Source organism: Perca fluviatilis, chromosome 24 (assembly GCF_010015445.1).
Source record: "Perca fluviatilis chromosome 24, GENO_Pfluv_1.0, whole genome shotgun sequence".
NCBI lineage: Eukaryota > Metazoa > Chordata > Actinopteri > Perciformes > Percidae > Perca > Perca fluviatilis.
Window position 1 is genome coordinate 2,539,298 of NC_053135.1, and position 15,290 is coordinate 2,554,587.

The 15,290-nt window shown below is 38.6% G+C and overlaps 1 protein-coding gene across 20 annotated transcripts in view; it reads right to left on the reverse strand.

Annotated features, from left to right (window-relative positions):
• The window catches only part of LOC120554299 (inositol polyphosphate-4-phosphatase type I A-like), a 48,116-nt gene that overhangs the window by 2,651 nt on the left and 30,175 nt on the right, over positions 1–15,290 (reverse strand). For 11 of the 20 annotated variants that reach the window (XM_039793100.1, XM_039793103.1, XM_039793102.1 and 8 more), the window contains 9 exons: positions 14,615–14,647; positions 13,406–13,578; positions 11,426–11,549; positions 11,139–11,206; positions 10,058–10,257; positions 9,816–9,913; positions 8,933–9,045; positions 8,649–8,803; positions 404–5,888 (listed from right to left, as the gene is read on the reverse strand). In XM_039793100.1, the coding sequence (XP_039649034.1) occupies positions 5,708–5,888; positions 8,649–8,803; positions 8,933–9,045; positions 9,816–9,913; positions 10,058–10,257; positions 11,139–11,206; positions 11,426–11,549; positions 13,406–13,578; positions 14,615–14,647 (1,145 nt within the window). In that variant the 3' untranslated portion in view covers positions 404–5,707. Of the gene's footprint in view, positions 1–403; positions 5,889–6,789; positions 6,978–8,648; positions 8,804–8,932; positions 9,046–9,815; positions 9,914–10,057; positions 10,258–11,138; positions 11,207–11,425; positions 11,550–13,405; positions 13,579–14,614; positions 14,648–15,290 lie in introns of those variants that run through there. The other 9 variants (XM_039793114.1, XM_039793115.1, XM_039793113.1 and 6 more) reach the window with 4 other exon arrangements.

Sequence of the window (15,290 nt, forward strand, 5' to 3'; positions counted from 1 at the left end):
GGGGGTTGAGCTTTTTTTTTTTAATCTATGACAATCAACGCATGACTAGGTTAAGTAATCCATAAAGTCAAATAATAAAATGCACTCTTTCAAACTTTGATAACTGTTTGAACACATTATCATATTTTTGTTTGTTTAAAAAATGACCAGCAGACAACATTAAGTGCTACTGAGGTTGCTGCATTCCAGATGATCGCCAGCACACACACACACACACACACACACACACACACACACACACACACACACACACACACACACACACACACACACACACACACACACACACACACACACACACACACACACACACACACACACGTAAATTAAGGAAAAAGATTTTTCTGAGATGCAAAGAATGCATAAACCAATCAACCATAAAGACCACAACAGTTCATCAGAGTCTGGTTCTATTCTGCAGGTGGAGGCAGAAAATGTTTATTACAACAGGAGTGTGGCGTTCAGGGACACACCGACTGGAGGTTTTCTTGGGTTCATGGTACATTTAAAGCAACATGGGGCGCAGCGGGGCTAAAGCTTCTGGACATTTATCTGCTGTTGAGTCTCAGGAGGAAAAGCACTTAATGCCAAAGGAGGAGAAGAAACACAGATCAAAGATAATTCAACACCATAGATGTTCTGTTGTTTGCTGACCTGGCATCTGTCTAATTGCTTTTCACACCCAGGAGCCAGATTTTAGAATTAAAATACCTTAAAAATATATTTTCAAAACAACCTTTTCTAGACACGTCCTGTACAAATCAATTTTGACAGACACAACAAAAAATGGAGCCACGACATATTATTTGAAGCTAAAAAAAATAAATAATAATATTTTAATTTTGACATTGGTTTGGTCAGCAGTAAATAACATCCTAACAATAACGTCCTTTTAACATAATAACACATTGCAGGAGGTAATTATGATCTTAGTTACAGAATTATTTTCAATTAACCCTAACCCAAATAAGCTGGTCATATAATAGGATTTATCTTGTTAACAGGAGGGCTCAGAAGTTTGAAAGTGCAAGTTGTGTCACAGATTAGCAATGACAAGTAATTCAATTCATGTCAAACAAAAACATAAATCTGCATATTATAACAAGACACATTAAGCTGTGATATAAAGTGACAGCGTGACGTTTATGGCACAAGCATAATTATAGCATTGTATAGATTATTTACATATTCTCTGCTTTGGAATAACTTAATGTATAGCAAACGTTTTAGACAGTACATAAATACTATCCATGTACAGAGATACAAATCTCTAAGAATAAAACAACAAAGACAAGAAAAACATTGGCAAAAAGAGACGTTTCTCTCTTTGGCCAATGATATAATGCTTTTTAATTAATACTCTTAGCAAGGACTTCAGTGTAATTACACGTATTAATAAGGGGAATTAATGGTACGTGTATCAGAAATTGAAAATGTGACTTTATAACAAATCTTCATAGATTTTACATAAAATAATTCCCATTCCTTCACATCCCTGCTGCTCAGTGATTATATCATTACATATATGTATCTTAAATGTAATTTTAACTTCTTTTAAATAAACTCTAAGTTTAACGTATAACTCACAGAGGTAGTTCTAAACTGGAGTGACGAAGTCCACACATTTCCTGAAATAATTCCTAAATTCTTTTCTTTTTTTTGCTGAAGAAAGCAAATAATTCCCAGAATGTCAAACTATTCCTTTAAACAGATAGCGCAACACAGTTCGATGCATTTTTTTCTACTGGTTATCGGAAGGTCTCGTGACGCAGCACAAATACTTTTGGGTTTAATCTCTTAAGAAACACAATATTCCTGACAAGAGATGTAAATGTCAGTATTTACAACAAATACTGGATGGGTTTCTAGTGACCGATACACAGCTCAGTATTCCAGCCCTCACTTCTCAGTACCAATGTAAAAAGAAAAGAGACATGACTGAGAGCGCATGGATCATTATACTGGATTTGAGTGGTGTTTAGGGGTCATGAGATCACAGTAAACTCCCAAAGGAGGCTATTTTTGCTCGGATATATTACCTCACTGGCTCCGTGTTAATGAGACGCAGCCTCGACACTCTGTGGAGGAGACTGACGCTCTCGTTTGGCTTCACAGGCTGAGACATTGATTTTTTAACAACGCAGGTTTCCCGTGTGTAAAGCAACCTGAAAACTCTTGGTTTCTTAATGCAAGATTTGTTCAGGAGTGCTTGACACATTTTTTTTTTTATCCCCTTTCATTTCCTAAATTGCCACCGTTTGCCATATTCTATAGTCAAATCCGAGCCTGTCCTGTTTTTAAACAGTTTTGGTATTTTAATCTTCAATTTTTGTACTTTGGCTGAAAATATCAGTTATTGGCGCTGATTCTGTAGTAGCTGGGAAATAAGACTGTGAGCTTTGCAGTATCGCTAACTGTAAATAATAATAATAATAATATAATAATTACAATTGTTTCCACAACAACATAAGACACATAAGAAATACCTGGGGGGGGGTTATAGTATCACAAAATAACACATTCTTTCTAGGAAGCTCTATGAAAAGTGCATGATTTGTAAGCTAAAGCATCCTGAAATCTTTTTTTTTCTCAAACAAGGGAAACAATTTGGAGTTGGGCTTAGATTAGAGCTGAAGAGTTAGTCTATTGATTAGTTGACTGACAGAAAATTAATCAGCATCTAATTTGAAAATTGATTCATTATTTTAGTATTTTTTCAAGCAATATGTGCCAGTAAATTGCTGCCCTAAATAATAATGAATAATGGCAGATTATTGTCCAGTAAAGTGAGCTGAGAGGTCTCTAAACAAAACAAACTTGACACATTTTCTCTCATTTCAAGGACGCATAAATTAACAGAGGTGGAGTGCATCAGACACAAACACATCTTTTCTGACATAATCTCTTTGCAAACAGATCCTAGGAACTTGCATTCATCTGTTAAAAACCTGACTAAAGCATTTGGCACAAGCTTGGATACTTTCCTCATTCACTCTATAACAGCTCAACTACAAATAAAATCAGTTCCTTAACTCGACGCAACTCAACCCTATAAAGCTAATATTAACACTTATAGCTGCAATCTGTACCAGTTTGTTACAAAGTTAACATCTGAATAAATGTAAACTGGTATGCATAAATGCTCTAAAGGGTGTCGAACCTACAACACTACACTGCATAATCAAACCCATTTTCCCCTGAATATCCTACGATCGTACATTCCAACATTAGCCAATTAGAAACGGCATCCTTAAAACACAAAGATTCAACTCTGTCAATTGGCGAGACCGAAGCTGATCTTCACCGCACTGGCGTAAAAAGCTGAAGAGCAGATGTGGGTTGAATCACTGACGGTGTGGCACACTGAGACCAATTTAAGGGGCCAAAAAGTGCACTGCTGGCCCTCAAGGCAGGTGACAGTAAAACACTCAATCTCAGGGAGCCAAAAGTATAAAAGCATCAAACATGTCACTGCTTTTACACATGAGCTGAACCCATACAGTACATTAACACCTCAGCCAGGCTAGAACAGCTCAAGGCCATCTTGTTTTCAGGAATGATGGGACACAGGAACACACGACTGGCAATGGAAATGTATCAATTAACATTAACTATAGAATTTCATTTGATTACCAAACGCACAAGTACTATATGTACTGTATATAGCATTCAAAGAAATGTGACTCTTTTGCTGCTAAATGCTCCACTATGTTCCCCATTTGCTTACTGACTATACCTTGCATACCTTAGTATATATTGACTGTGTATTATTTCCGATGGCACACTCCAAGCTCCATAGAATTCAGTCTAGTTTTCGGTCTATGAGAGCGGAATATTTGCTTTTATATTGTTTTTCATTGTTCCTTTGATTTTGCAGCACTCTGCAGCAATGTAAAGCCTCTGAACACCCACACAGGTGTTTTCACTTCTGGTTGATTAGGCCTGTACAAGCCCACACAGTCCTGAGAAGACGCATTATCAGCCAAAACCATTGAAATCACCTGTGTGGCAGTTTTAGGCAGTTATCATATCTTTTCAATCAGGTCCACTTCTTGACTTGTTAATATACCCTGTCAGCATGTGTTATTTGTTCTATTACAATTGTCGCTGATTATGGGAAGCTTCTTTTGTGGGATCCACTGCTGCAGATGATTTTTTTCTTTTTTTCCTTCCTGACTTCCCATGGAGAGGTCAAATATTAATTTCCTTACGCAATATTATTCTGCAGGATCACACAAATAGATCACACAAATAAAAGGTTTGCTCCCGACACACTAGCACTCACTACAGCACATACAAGATCTGCAGCTAGTGTCAACAGTGCAAAAGTTCCTGCTACACAGGAAAATGCACATAGTGGCCTTTAATCACATGGCTCCTTATGTTTGGGAAATGGGTCATGCATGTTGTCACTGGGCCTCATTCAAGGTATGCAAGGTATGCAAGGTATACAAAACACTTTGAGCCAAATGAGTAGAGGGATGCAGACGATTTCAAGTTTTTTTTATGTAGCATTACTGTTTATGCACTAAAGTTTTCATTGAATTGGGCCATATCATCATCTTAGTCTGGCTGAAGTGTGTACATGAGTTCAGTTCATTTATCTTGGACCAAACAAGCCTATACATACAAAGTTTTCACACGCTTTTGTCATCTATTTATCTACGATTCTGAGATATGGGTGAACAGACAATTACTTTTAAAATATTGATTCTTTTTTAAAAGGCTAAAGTTTGGTTAATATTAGTCAAAATAGATCTATTTAGCTGCATGTAAACATAGTCATTACTGACCCAGATCAGCTGAAAAGTGCACAGGCTGAAGTAGAAGCAAAATACCTCCTACTGTCTAAAAAGCAGGAAGACTTAAAAAACTAAATAAAACAAATGCCATAAGAAAAAATATACATAAGCATTGTAAGCTTACTTAATTTTGGCACCAAATAAAAGCTTTTGTTTCCACCACTTTAGCTTGTAAGGTGCAAAAGCACATGGAAGACAATGATAAATAAAACAAGCTAGACATATTGCACAAATGAAAGAAGAGCAATCAATTTCCATTATAATAGCTACCATCAACAATAACGCTTTCCTGAAAGCAAGATTAATATATAATCTGCATATGTTTATACATATTCACAACTCTGATGTAATTTCTGGCCTATATACCGTATGGTTCACAACTTTACAAACTGTCCCTTTTGTGTTTTCTGTCTTCTTTGTTGTCAGTGAAAGATTGAATGAGAAATAAGGCAGCGTTACCCACTGACCGTGACACAGATCACAGCTCTGTCCATTAGAGGGCGCTATCCACCAGAACTGTAGTTTGGGATGTGAATGCACAGTTTGAGACCAGTTTTCTAAACCCTAAATATAGCTAAACCACTTGTACTCTGTTAAAACCATCCAGACCTGCTCAATTATTGGTCTACAGATAAAGATTTAAAGAAGTTTTGGGTTCGACAGATGCAATGCAGCTGTTTCATAGGGACATTTGGTCGTTAATAGATAGGGGCATCAGTTGTGTCAAGCCCTTAGTCAGGGTGGGACAGTGTGTACATGCTGTACCGAATCAGTGTGCATGAATTACATACACACTCACAGGACTGTGGCACAGTTTCAGAAACACCCTGGGGATTCAGTGTGGAGTATTCCCACCCCTCCTCATAAACGTGGGTCACTCCCAATAGAGAGCAGCTGGCGGCTGTTCAGCTGCAGCGGAGTTTGGCCAGGAAATAGGCCACGCTGAGGAAGATCCACACCACCAAGAGGTTGGGGCTGAGGGCCAGCAGGGGCAGCGTGTACAGGAGACTGGGGTCCAGCCGGAAGTCACGCACCGGCAGCAAGCCGCTAAGGTTCTTCTGGATCACCCCCTCCCTTGTCCCAATTCTGCCGAGTCACGGGAAGGCGGGAGGAAGGAGGTGTGGAGCAGCAAAAAAATGTACGAGGAAGGGGAAGGTGGTGGAGGAGAAGTTAGGAACGGAAGAGAGGAGGGGAGATGAAAAGGAAACGGAAACAGATGAAGAAAAAGTATAAGGGCAAAAAAGATGGAGGAAGGAGGAGAGAAAATGATAAAGAAAATAAAAGATTTTCAGGAAGGGAAGAAAGCGTGTGTTGCATCGAAGCCAAAATAAACAGATGGCATGTACATATGCATGCACAGATGTGAAATGGCAAAGCAACAGGTGATGCCGGCGAAAAATCACAAAGAAGCCACGGCCGCGATGATAGACAGCCATCCGTGGTGTGACATAAGAATAACAAGTAATACAAATCGTATGGAGGTCACAACAAATGGAAAAGAATCACAAAACAGAATAAAACAATCTCGCAACGATGAGCCGAATCATGACAAAGTCAAACAGGCGGGAAACAGAGGTAGAGGAAAAAAGAGAAAGAGAAAAAAAGAGAAAATTAAGAAAGGTGTTTTTACATCTTTCAGAAAAGGAAAGAAGATAAGAAAAACAGCAATGGCTCACCATGGTTATGTATTCTAAGACATGGGGTGAAGAAGGACGAAGAAACAGAGGAAAATATTGCAGAGAAAGCGTCTTGGTTTCACTTTTAACAATTGAAATCCTACATCTTTAAAATCAAGGGATTAGGTGACATAATGAAGTAGTTTTCACTCTGGATCAGAAACTTTACACAAAATGTGTCTGCAAGCTAACAAACAAGCTAGTACGCTGTTGGGTTTTCACTTGAGAAACGCAAAAAAACCAAAAAACCACAAAAAACACGGGAAAAAATTTTTTTTTAAATTTTTTTTTTGGGTTTGAAAAAAATTGTCCATTGCTCATTTTCAACTACTTAGTATCTTTAAAGGGTAAAAAAAGGGGGGAAAAAGAGGGAAAATTTGGAGGGAAAGGGTACAACATCTCCAAGCTTTTTCCAACATGCATCACAGCTCAAAACCATTCTTAACTTAAACAACTCAAGCTCTAAAAATGATCCAAAAGCTATTTCCATGCTCATCGGCTGATGAGGCAGAGGGGAGGGAAAAAGGAGAGGAGAAGAAAAATGGGTGAGGAAAAGGAGAAGAGATGTCGTATCATGCGACTATCTTTGTGGCAGTGCAACTTTATTGAGTACAAGTACAATGCACAGAGGTGTGATTACATCTTTTTTTTTTTTTTTACACGGGCTTAACAACAAAATATAACAAAGTCACATAAAACTCCACTTAGAACAACACACAAACTTTTTTGACACAAAAATACAAACACTTGAATATAAAACCTATATTCTGTGAGTTGTGTGGACCTTTTAAAGACAACGCTCGTTCTGTCCTCTGGAACAGAATCACATCATTATCAATAAAGCTCTGTTTTGGAAATATAAATTCCCTGTACGTCACGGTCTGCTGTCTTTTATCATATTGGTTATTTTGGTCAGTAGACGTCTTTTTCCAGACCACAAACTGTGTTAAACATGTTCTGGAAAGCATTTTAAAACGACATGCTTTCTGGAAATGGGTTGTTTATTTAGATGCTGGCATTCAGCTCGTTTCCTTTCCTCAGTTTCAGGTTTCAGTTAAAGGACTTTTATTCAAAACCTTTGAATATTTGAACACTTGGAAAAATAAAACCCAAACTTTTCGAACTCTATCTTGCGGACTGTCAGTTTTTTTTTTTTTCATAATTATTTGTTTTTACTTACGCTTTCTTCTCTTCCAAAATTATCTTTTTATTCTGCGATTTTTCTTTTCTCTTTTAAAATCGGTTTTACAGATGGATGAGTCTGCTTTTGCACAGGTATGTGTGTTTTCGCAGTGCTGCGAGTCAAATATCCGAAGCATTTCACTAAAACTGTCTGACTTGGCTGCAGTGTAGAAGAAAACTAAACCTTTCTAGATACCACCTAATTTGACAATTAATGAAGGAAAGGAAAAAAGGAGGGATGAAGGAAAAGAAAGGGCGACGACGATGGAAGGGCAAGTGCTCCGATGATCCAAATAAAAGAAAAAATACTCTGCCAGCTTGTTAGCAACTCAGACTGTGAAACAGCTTTACAGAAAGGACAGACAACACAAGACAAGACAATGTTGCGTAGATGGGTGGAAAGACAAAACAGGACAAGAAGACCAACAAACAGACCAACATTTAATACCAGGGAGGTACCTCTCTCCTCTAGACCCTGGTCAAAAAAGGGTCAACAATGGTTATTACCTAAATGTGAACCTTTTTGACAAGAGTCTGGTGAAGTAAGCAACCAACTGAATTTCTAAATATTCAAGTATCCCCTCTGAGATGACCTGGAAACTCTTGATCAATTTGTCTCACACAGGAAGCAGGCAGTGGTTTTCAAACCGCACATGGGCAAAACATTCTTTCCTATACATTTGTTTCCCTGCTTTTAAAGATTTGGATCGGTGTTCAGCTGATACATGCAGAACATAAAAAAACACTATAATGTTTACAGTAAAATACGGCATTTTGCATGGTGTTAAGAATTTTTTTTTTCTTCCAAGTAGCCAAATGAAAAATATGAATATCCAGATTTCTTTAGACCCGTAGAGGAACCCTGGCAGGCAAGAAATAAAAAGGAATCTGGATCTCTAAGGTCCTACTTTAGTTTTTCTTTTTGCCCAGGTATGGTTTTCATTTTGTGTTTTTTTCTTTTCATTCAGGCACGGTGAGGGCGTCCTACCTGCGCATACAGTCGAGGGCCTGCGTGAAGACCTGCGGCGCCATGCCGTGCTCGTGCTGCAGGATCAGGCACTGCTCCAGGGTCACCGACATGGCCGTCCGGTCTTTGGCGCTTTTGCAGCTGGTGAAACGAACCCCGTTCAGCCTGCGGCAGATCTGAGACAGAGAGGGAAGAAATGTTTAAGCCATTGGAAATAAATAGGGATATTTGCTATTTAAAAAATAAATACTACTATGGTATTGTGGGTTTCTAGTGTTGGATGTACAACAAAGCAGAAACTTCACCTCGGCTGCCTGCCAGAGGATGTCCACGTTCTTGTTTTTCCTTGCGTGGACGTTCTGCCCCAGAAACCTCAGCAGCTCAGGGAGACAAGTCTGAGAACGAGACCTCGGGAGGCCTGGGGGGGGGGATGTAGGTAAGGGAAAAAAAGAGGAGACATAGTTTGATGATGAGATGAGAAGAACAAAAGAGCACTGACAATCAGAGGAAGAAAGACAGGAATTAAGACCGCTAAAACGTACCGACAAAAGTACTAATTCAGATGGCTGTTGGCTCTTAAATATGATTATTTGATAGAGTTTAATTTGAAAAATATGTACATTTCAGTACAAGCAAGAAAAAACAAAAAAAACAAAATACTCAGCAAATCTTTCAAAATAATTGTAAATGATTCAAATAAGGATTCCCATGTTCAAAAAGAAAACAAAAAACGTTTCTGCTCCTACGCGCCTTTTCTACTTAAGTTATATAAAAACAATTTGATTCTTCATCTATTTATATATGTATACTTACACATACGTGCATACATACCTACTTAGAGGCACATATACACATACACATTATTTGAATAGAAAATGGTGGAAGAAGTATTCAGATCCTTTAAGTACCACAATGTAATACTACTCCATTAGAAGTAATAATCCTGAATTTATTATCAGTATTATCAGCTAAATGTACCCCTGTGACAGATGTAAAAAGTAGCATGAAATGGAACTACTCAAGTACCCTTAAACAGTACTTAAATAAATGCACTTCTACCACTGAGGATACCCCACTTTAAGTTTTATTCTGAAAAGCTAACAGTTTGCCACCGCGCTAACTGAAGGAAATGGTAGTTCCCTGCCATGTTGTTGTTATTGCTAAACTCTAGTAGACTTTAGTACTTACAGTCTTCAGGCAGGACTTCTTTGAACTGTTCGTAGTATGAATTCAGCCTTGAGAGACTCTCCAAGTTAATGGTCTCCTGCAGGGATGTGTCTCCAAACCTGACCAACACAAAGAAACACTTTTTTTTTTTCTTACATAAAATTGTAGAGCAGCTTCATCGGTCATGCTCAACATCTTGCTAAAACGGTTGTGTAATTGACATCACAAAACCTCCGTCTTCTTTTCTTCTCCTACTCACTCACTTCTCAGCCAGCGTCTGCTGCTCGTTGATGCCGACGTTGAAGTGCACTGGCTGGACCCTCAGCAGCATGCCGCTCTGGATCTCCCGGGGCAACGCGTCAAACATGGTTCCCGGCAGCGGGATGCGGACGTTGAAGCCGTCCCGGTTCCCGGTGATGATCGGCAACATGTCGGGGGCCGCGCTGCCGGTGGCCTGGGTCACCTTAAAGTAAAGTGTATGAACATGCAGGCATAGAAATGTAATCAGGGCTGCACAATATATCGGTTTTTAATCATCATCGCGATATCTACTGGCACAATAAACACATAGCGACCCTCAGAGATTTCTTGTGTTGGTTGAAAATAAATATCAGCAGAAAACTACTCTTTAAAACCTAACTGTTATTCTTTTTTTAGCGGTGCCTTTTATATCAAAATCAATGCTCAATTTTTTCAATAAAAGAATGTTGGAAATGATTTCCTTTCTTTTTAAATCCAACGAGGAGTTTGTTGAATTTTAGCAGAACACTGAAAGCAGCAGAAATGCAGAAGTGAGTCATATTTTAATATCTCTAATAATCACGAGTAATATCGTTATCGTGATATTCAAGAACGTTATAACATATTTTCTTCACATCACACAGCCCTAAATTTAATAATGATTTCATTTTTAGGTTTTTAAGATTTCTGCTACACATACAGCAGTTTCAAATGGCTGTCCAAAATGAAAAGATATTTAGTTTACTATTATACATGGCAAAGAAAAGCATCAGATATTCACAGCTGATAAGCTGGAACAAGTGAATGTTTGTCACTTGAAAAATTAACAAAAGAAGAATTAAATTGATTGTCAAACCAAATGTTCTAACTGATTAATCGTTGGGTTAGGGTTAATAGAGACGTAGAACAGAGAGGTAAAAAAAGGACCAAAGTTCATAAATGTCAGAATGAAACAATGCAGAATCAAAAATTACAAGAAAAGAAATAACGGCAATACAAATTGCAGAGGAAGAGTGAAGTAAAACCATAATTAAAAAGAAGCAGCTTCTTACTAAATATCTGCAGCTGCAGTGTCCTCATGGGGATTAAGAAACATCTTCCTACCTTAAAGGTGACATTGCGAAGATCCATGATGCCGACACTCATGTCCTCCAACATGGCCAACTCCTCTCCTGAGAACACACACACACACACACACACACACACACACACACACACACACACACACACACACACACACACACACACACACACACACACACACACACACACACACACACACACACACACACACACACACACACAATCAGAACTGTTTTAATAGTGGGTTTAATAGTGAAAGAAAAGGTTAGCTGGAATTGTGTGTGTGTATGTGTGTGTGTGTGTAATACCGTAGGTGCTGAGCAGAGACTCAAACTGAGCCAGCAGGCCAATGGTGTAGAGCTGTCGGAGGAATCCGTTGTCACGGAGACAGTTCCTCAGTTTGATAATAAAGCCGCATATGAGAGCAGTGAGCTGCAACACACACACACACACACACACACACACACACACACACACACACACACACACACACACACACACACACACACACACACACACACATCATATTACAAATATATTACAGCTGACTCATCCATAAATGGGACACGATGATTAAGTCAATCTTGTATCAAGCACTGTAAAGTATCACTGTTTTTATAGAGACAGAAAGCATTTAGGTCACCCCCCCCACACCCCGTTTTCTGTTGTTTGCTAACAGACAGAATTGACGAGGATGCGCTCTGTCTCTATCCTTCACTGTACTGGCAGATCATTTTAGATAATCATTATTTCAAGATTTTCTAGGAGTATGTAAGTCAAACAAATTTGGACTAATTGGAAATATGATGTTACCCTCCTTTAATGTCAAAGATGTTCTGTAAATGATCTGTCAGATATATCAACTTTGTCATTTTGTAATCTAAACTGTTTCTATTAGTTATAGAGTTATAGATAAATTCATTCAATATGATGGCGTGCCCTTGCTCATTTTCTGTAATTCCAATCAACATATGGTTTTATATTCAGACACAGTAAAGCCTGGCTGCTTCTGAGAGGTTATGTAAGTTGATGCATGTTGTTGGTTTGTGTGCATCCATGTGTGACGGAAATACCATTTTATATAACTGGCAGGAATGAGAATCAGAATTGTCTGTTAATGTATGGTTTCTTTATTCGGCATTGGGGAATAAAACGCTGAGCTGCTTCTCATTCAGTGTGGTATTAAACATTATTAATGACTGTACATTAAAGAAGACGTAGCTGATATATCATTTTACTCCCATGAACTGAAATTCAAAACTTAGAAAAGTGTAACGCCATTTTGATTGGGATTACAATTTACAATTATTTTCATTAATCTGCTAATCTCTAATTATTTTGTTGATTAATGATAATGAAAAATGCCCACTACAATTTACTTACAGTAAGCCCAAGGTGATGTCTTTAAATTGCTTGTTTTGTCTGACCAGCAGTCCAAAACCCCCAAAACAATCATATCATTTATCATCACAGGCATAATCATTTATATCACACAAGACAAAAGAAAATTAACAAAACCTCACATTTGACAAGATGGAAATGGGGAATATTTTGGCATGTATGCTTGAAAAATAACTTTAGCAACTATCTTGATTACATTTATTTGTTTAATCTTCGGTCAACTGACTAATTGTTTTAGCTCTAATTATTTTTGTACTTGCTGGACTTTGATTTAACACCAGCTCACTTGTAGTTGTTGGTTAAGTCCAATGTTTTTTATCGTCTACCTTATCATTTTTTTTTTTAAACCTTGCTACTTGTAAATATGTAAATTCGATACCAAAGTTTAACTCTATTTGATTAAACTGGTCTGAGGCTCCACCATTATACCCACTGCTGTTGTGCGATAGGGCTGCAGAGATCCCAAGTCTAAAATATATACAATGAACCTGCTGAGTAAATGTAACTATTGTTGTAACGGAGCCAACTACAGAAATAAGAGGCTGTTAAAATAGGTTGTAAAACAAAAATCCACTACCCCGACTACCTCTGGGCACACGTCTGAAACGTCTGGAGAGTAGGAGTGTTTGGGTCTACAGGTGAAGAAATACATTCTCTTTCTGTCTCGCTTTCTTATATTGCTTCTTTCCTTGCGCTCTCTTTGTACACAAGTGTTCAAAAGTCACATAAACACTGTAGATCCACCAAGCCCTGGGCCTTTGCATCCTCCACTACAGATTTATGAACTCTTTATGGATTCCCTCGCTGCGAGTCATTCTACGATGAGCATGTTAAGTGCGTGTACACATCTGAGTAAATATCACGTCACTGTGTGTGTTTCTGCATACCGTCTGGCAGAAGACCACGTCGCGCCGGTACTGCAGCGACAGGTCCATGGCTATGGTCGGGGCGCTGTCCTGCATCAGCAGGAAGACCATGGACTTTTTGGCCTTATCACTCATCATGGCAACGCACTCGGTGAGCGTAGTGAGGAGAGGGTACAACGCTTCGCTCCACTCGCCTGGGAAACACACATGCATACATAGAAAGTGTAGACAGATAAATACATTACAGAGGTTAGACTAAACACCAACACACTCATCCCCACAATGCAATCTAACGTTAGTGTTCGCCGAGTTAAAAGTGATATTTAGTATGAATAATGCAAGATCTTTTAAGAGCTGTCCAGACAGAGACAGAAAACAGAACAGAGAAGCAACAGAAAAAGCAGACCATACTCCACTGTGTAAAGCTCTGGTACATTTTGAAGTTGTGTATATTTCTTTACAAGGTACTTGCAGGGGGAAAAAAAACAAAATCTGGATTTAATCCTGAAGATGCCCTACATTTCCCAACTGGACATTTTTCCATGAATACAACAAGCTACAACTTCTAACAAGCCGTTTTAAAAAATGAAGAAATTAAACCTCTTTGTCTCTCTTAATCACAGCAGAACCAAAAGGAAAAAAGGCAAGTCGTACCTTTATTATGTCAGACACTTTATTATACTATATAGTCTCAGGCTGGAATCTATAGTGTTCATTGCAGCTCAAGTTCTTTGCCTTTCTCCACAGAAAATCATGTCGTTTTTTCCTCTTGACCCCAAAAATGGTGTTGTTTTGTACACTACACACCCTACATATGATGCACTGCCACATTTACTCCAGTTTGGGCAATTTCCTCTCTATTAAGACATAAAAATCCAGAATTCATCAAACTGTTGTATACGTACATCTCAAGGGTGTTGTGGGCTTGAATGCATTATTGAAAGTGAATGGACCGTGTTGAAGCTAAAACAGGGTGTTAAGTTGCTCTTTGATAAAGAATTTTGCATAAAATAAAGTGGTGGCATATACAAAAATCAAACGAAGAATTTTAAGCATTAGAAGTTAAATACCTGTATGTACAAAGATCAATTCAATGGGCAGGTTGAAATAAACTGCCTGGCTTATACTTTGCCCAAATCTAACATGATAATCAAATATTTAGTGTTGAACCAGAGTCCGGGAGAGTTGGGGAAAGATGCAGAGAAGCATGGGTGGGACAGAAGCTCTTACCTGGGTACGTCTCCTCAGCACTAGGGCTTCCATCTGGAAGAAGGGTTGGAGGTGCAACATGCGTGATTAGCGGGCGGCGTAAGCCACACAGGGCAGCAGAGACACACAGAAAACACTACAAAACAGGGTCAACGATCTATCCAAAAACAATTTGGCTTATATTATAAAGCTTGTTTTGCTCTACTGATTGAAATAAAAAAGGTGCATAGTGGTGGCCTGTTGGACATTTTCTCTCCCTTATCTCATCTCATCTTATTCCTCACCACACTGCCACCTTTCTAAAGTACCGGGTGTATGCACATTTTGAAGTAAAAGTTTGGATAGACTTGTGAACCTGGTCCAGTACAACATGTAGAATAAGCACAAAATACAATCCCTGGCCGAAGGGCTTGCTATGCTCAGACATGAAGCACCACTTACACCGGCTAGGCTGGAGAGTCAAACAAAGGTTTCTGATTTTCTGCTTATAACTACAGAAATGCTGCAACATTGTGGACAGAGCAAAAAGACAACAAAGATTGCACACACAAACAAAATATTCCACACTTGACAGTTTTTCTCACAATAGGTAAGGAGAAGTAATTTAAAAAATAGCCGCTCTCTTTGAAGTAAAGAATATTGTAGCCGTAACTCGATTATCCTAAACTAAAGAAAAGTGATCTAAAAACAGAAGGGT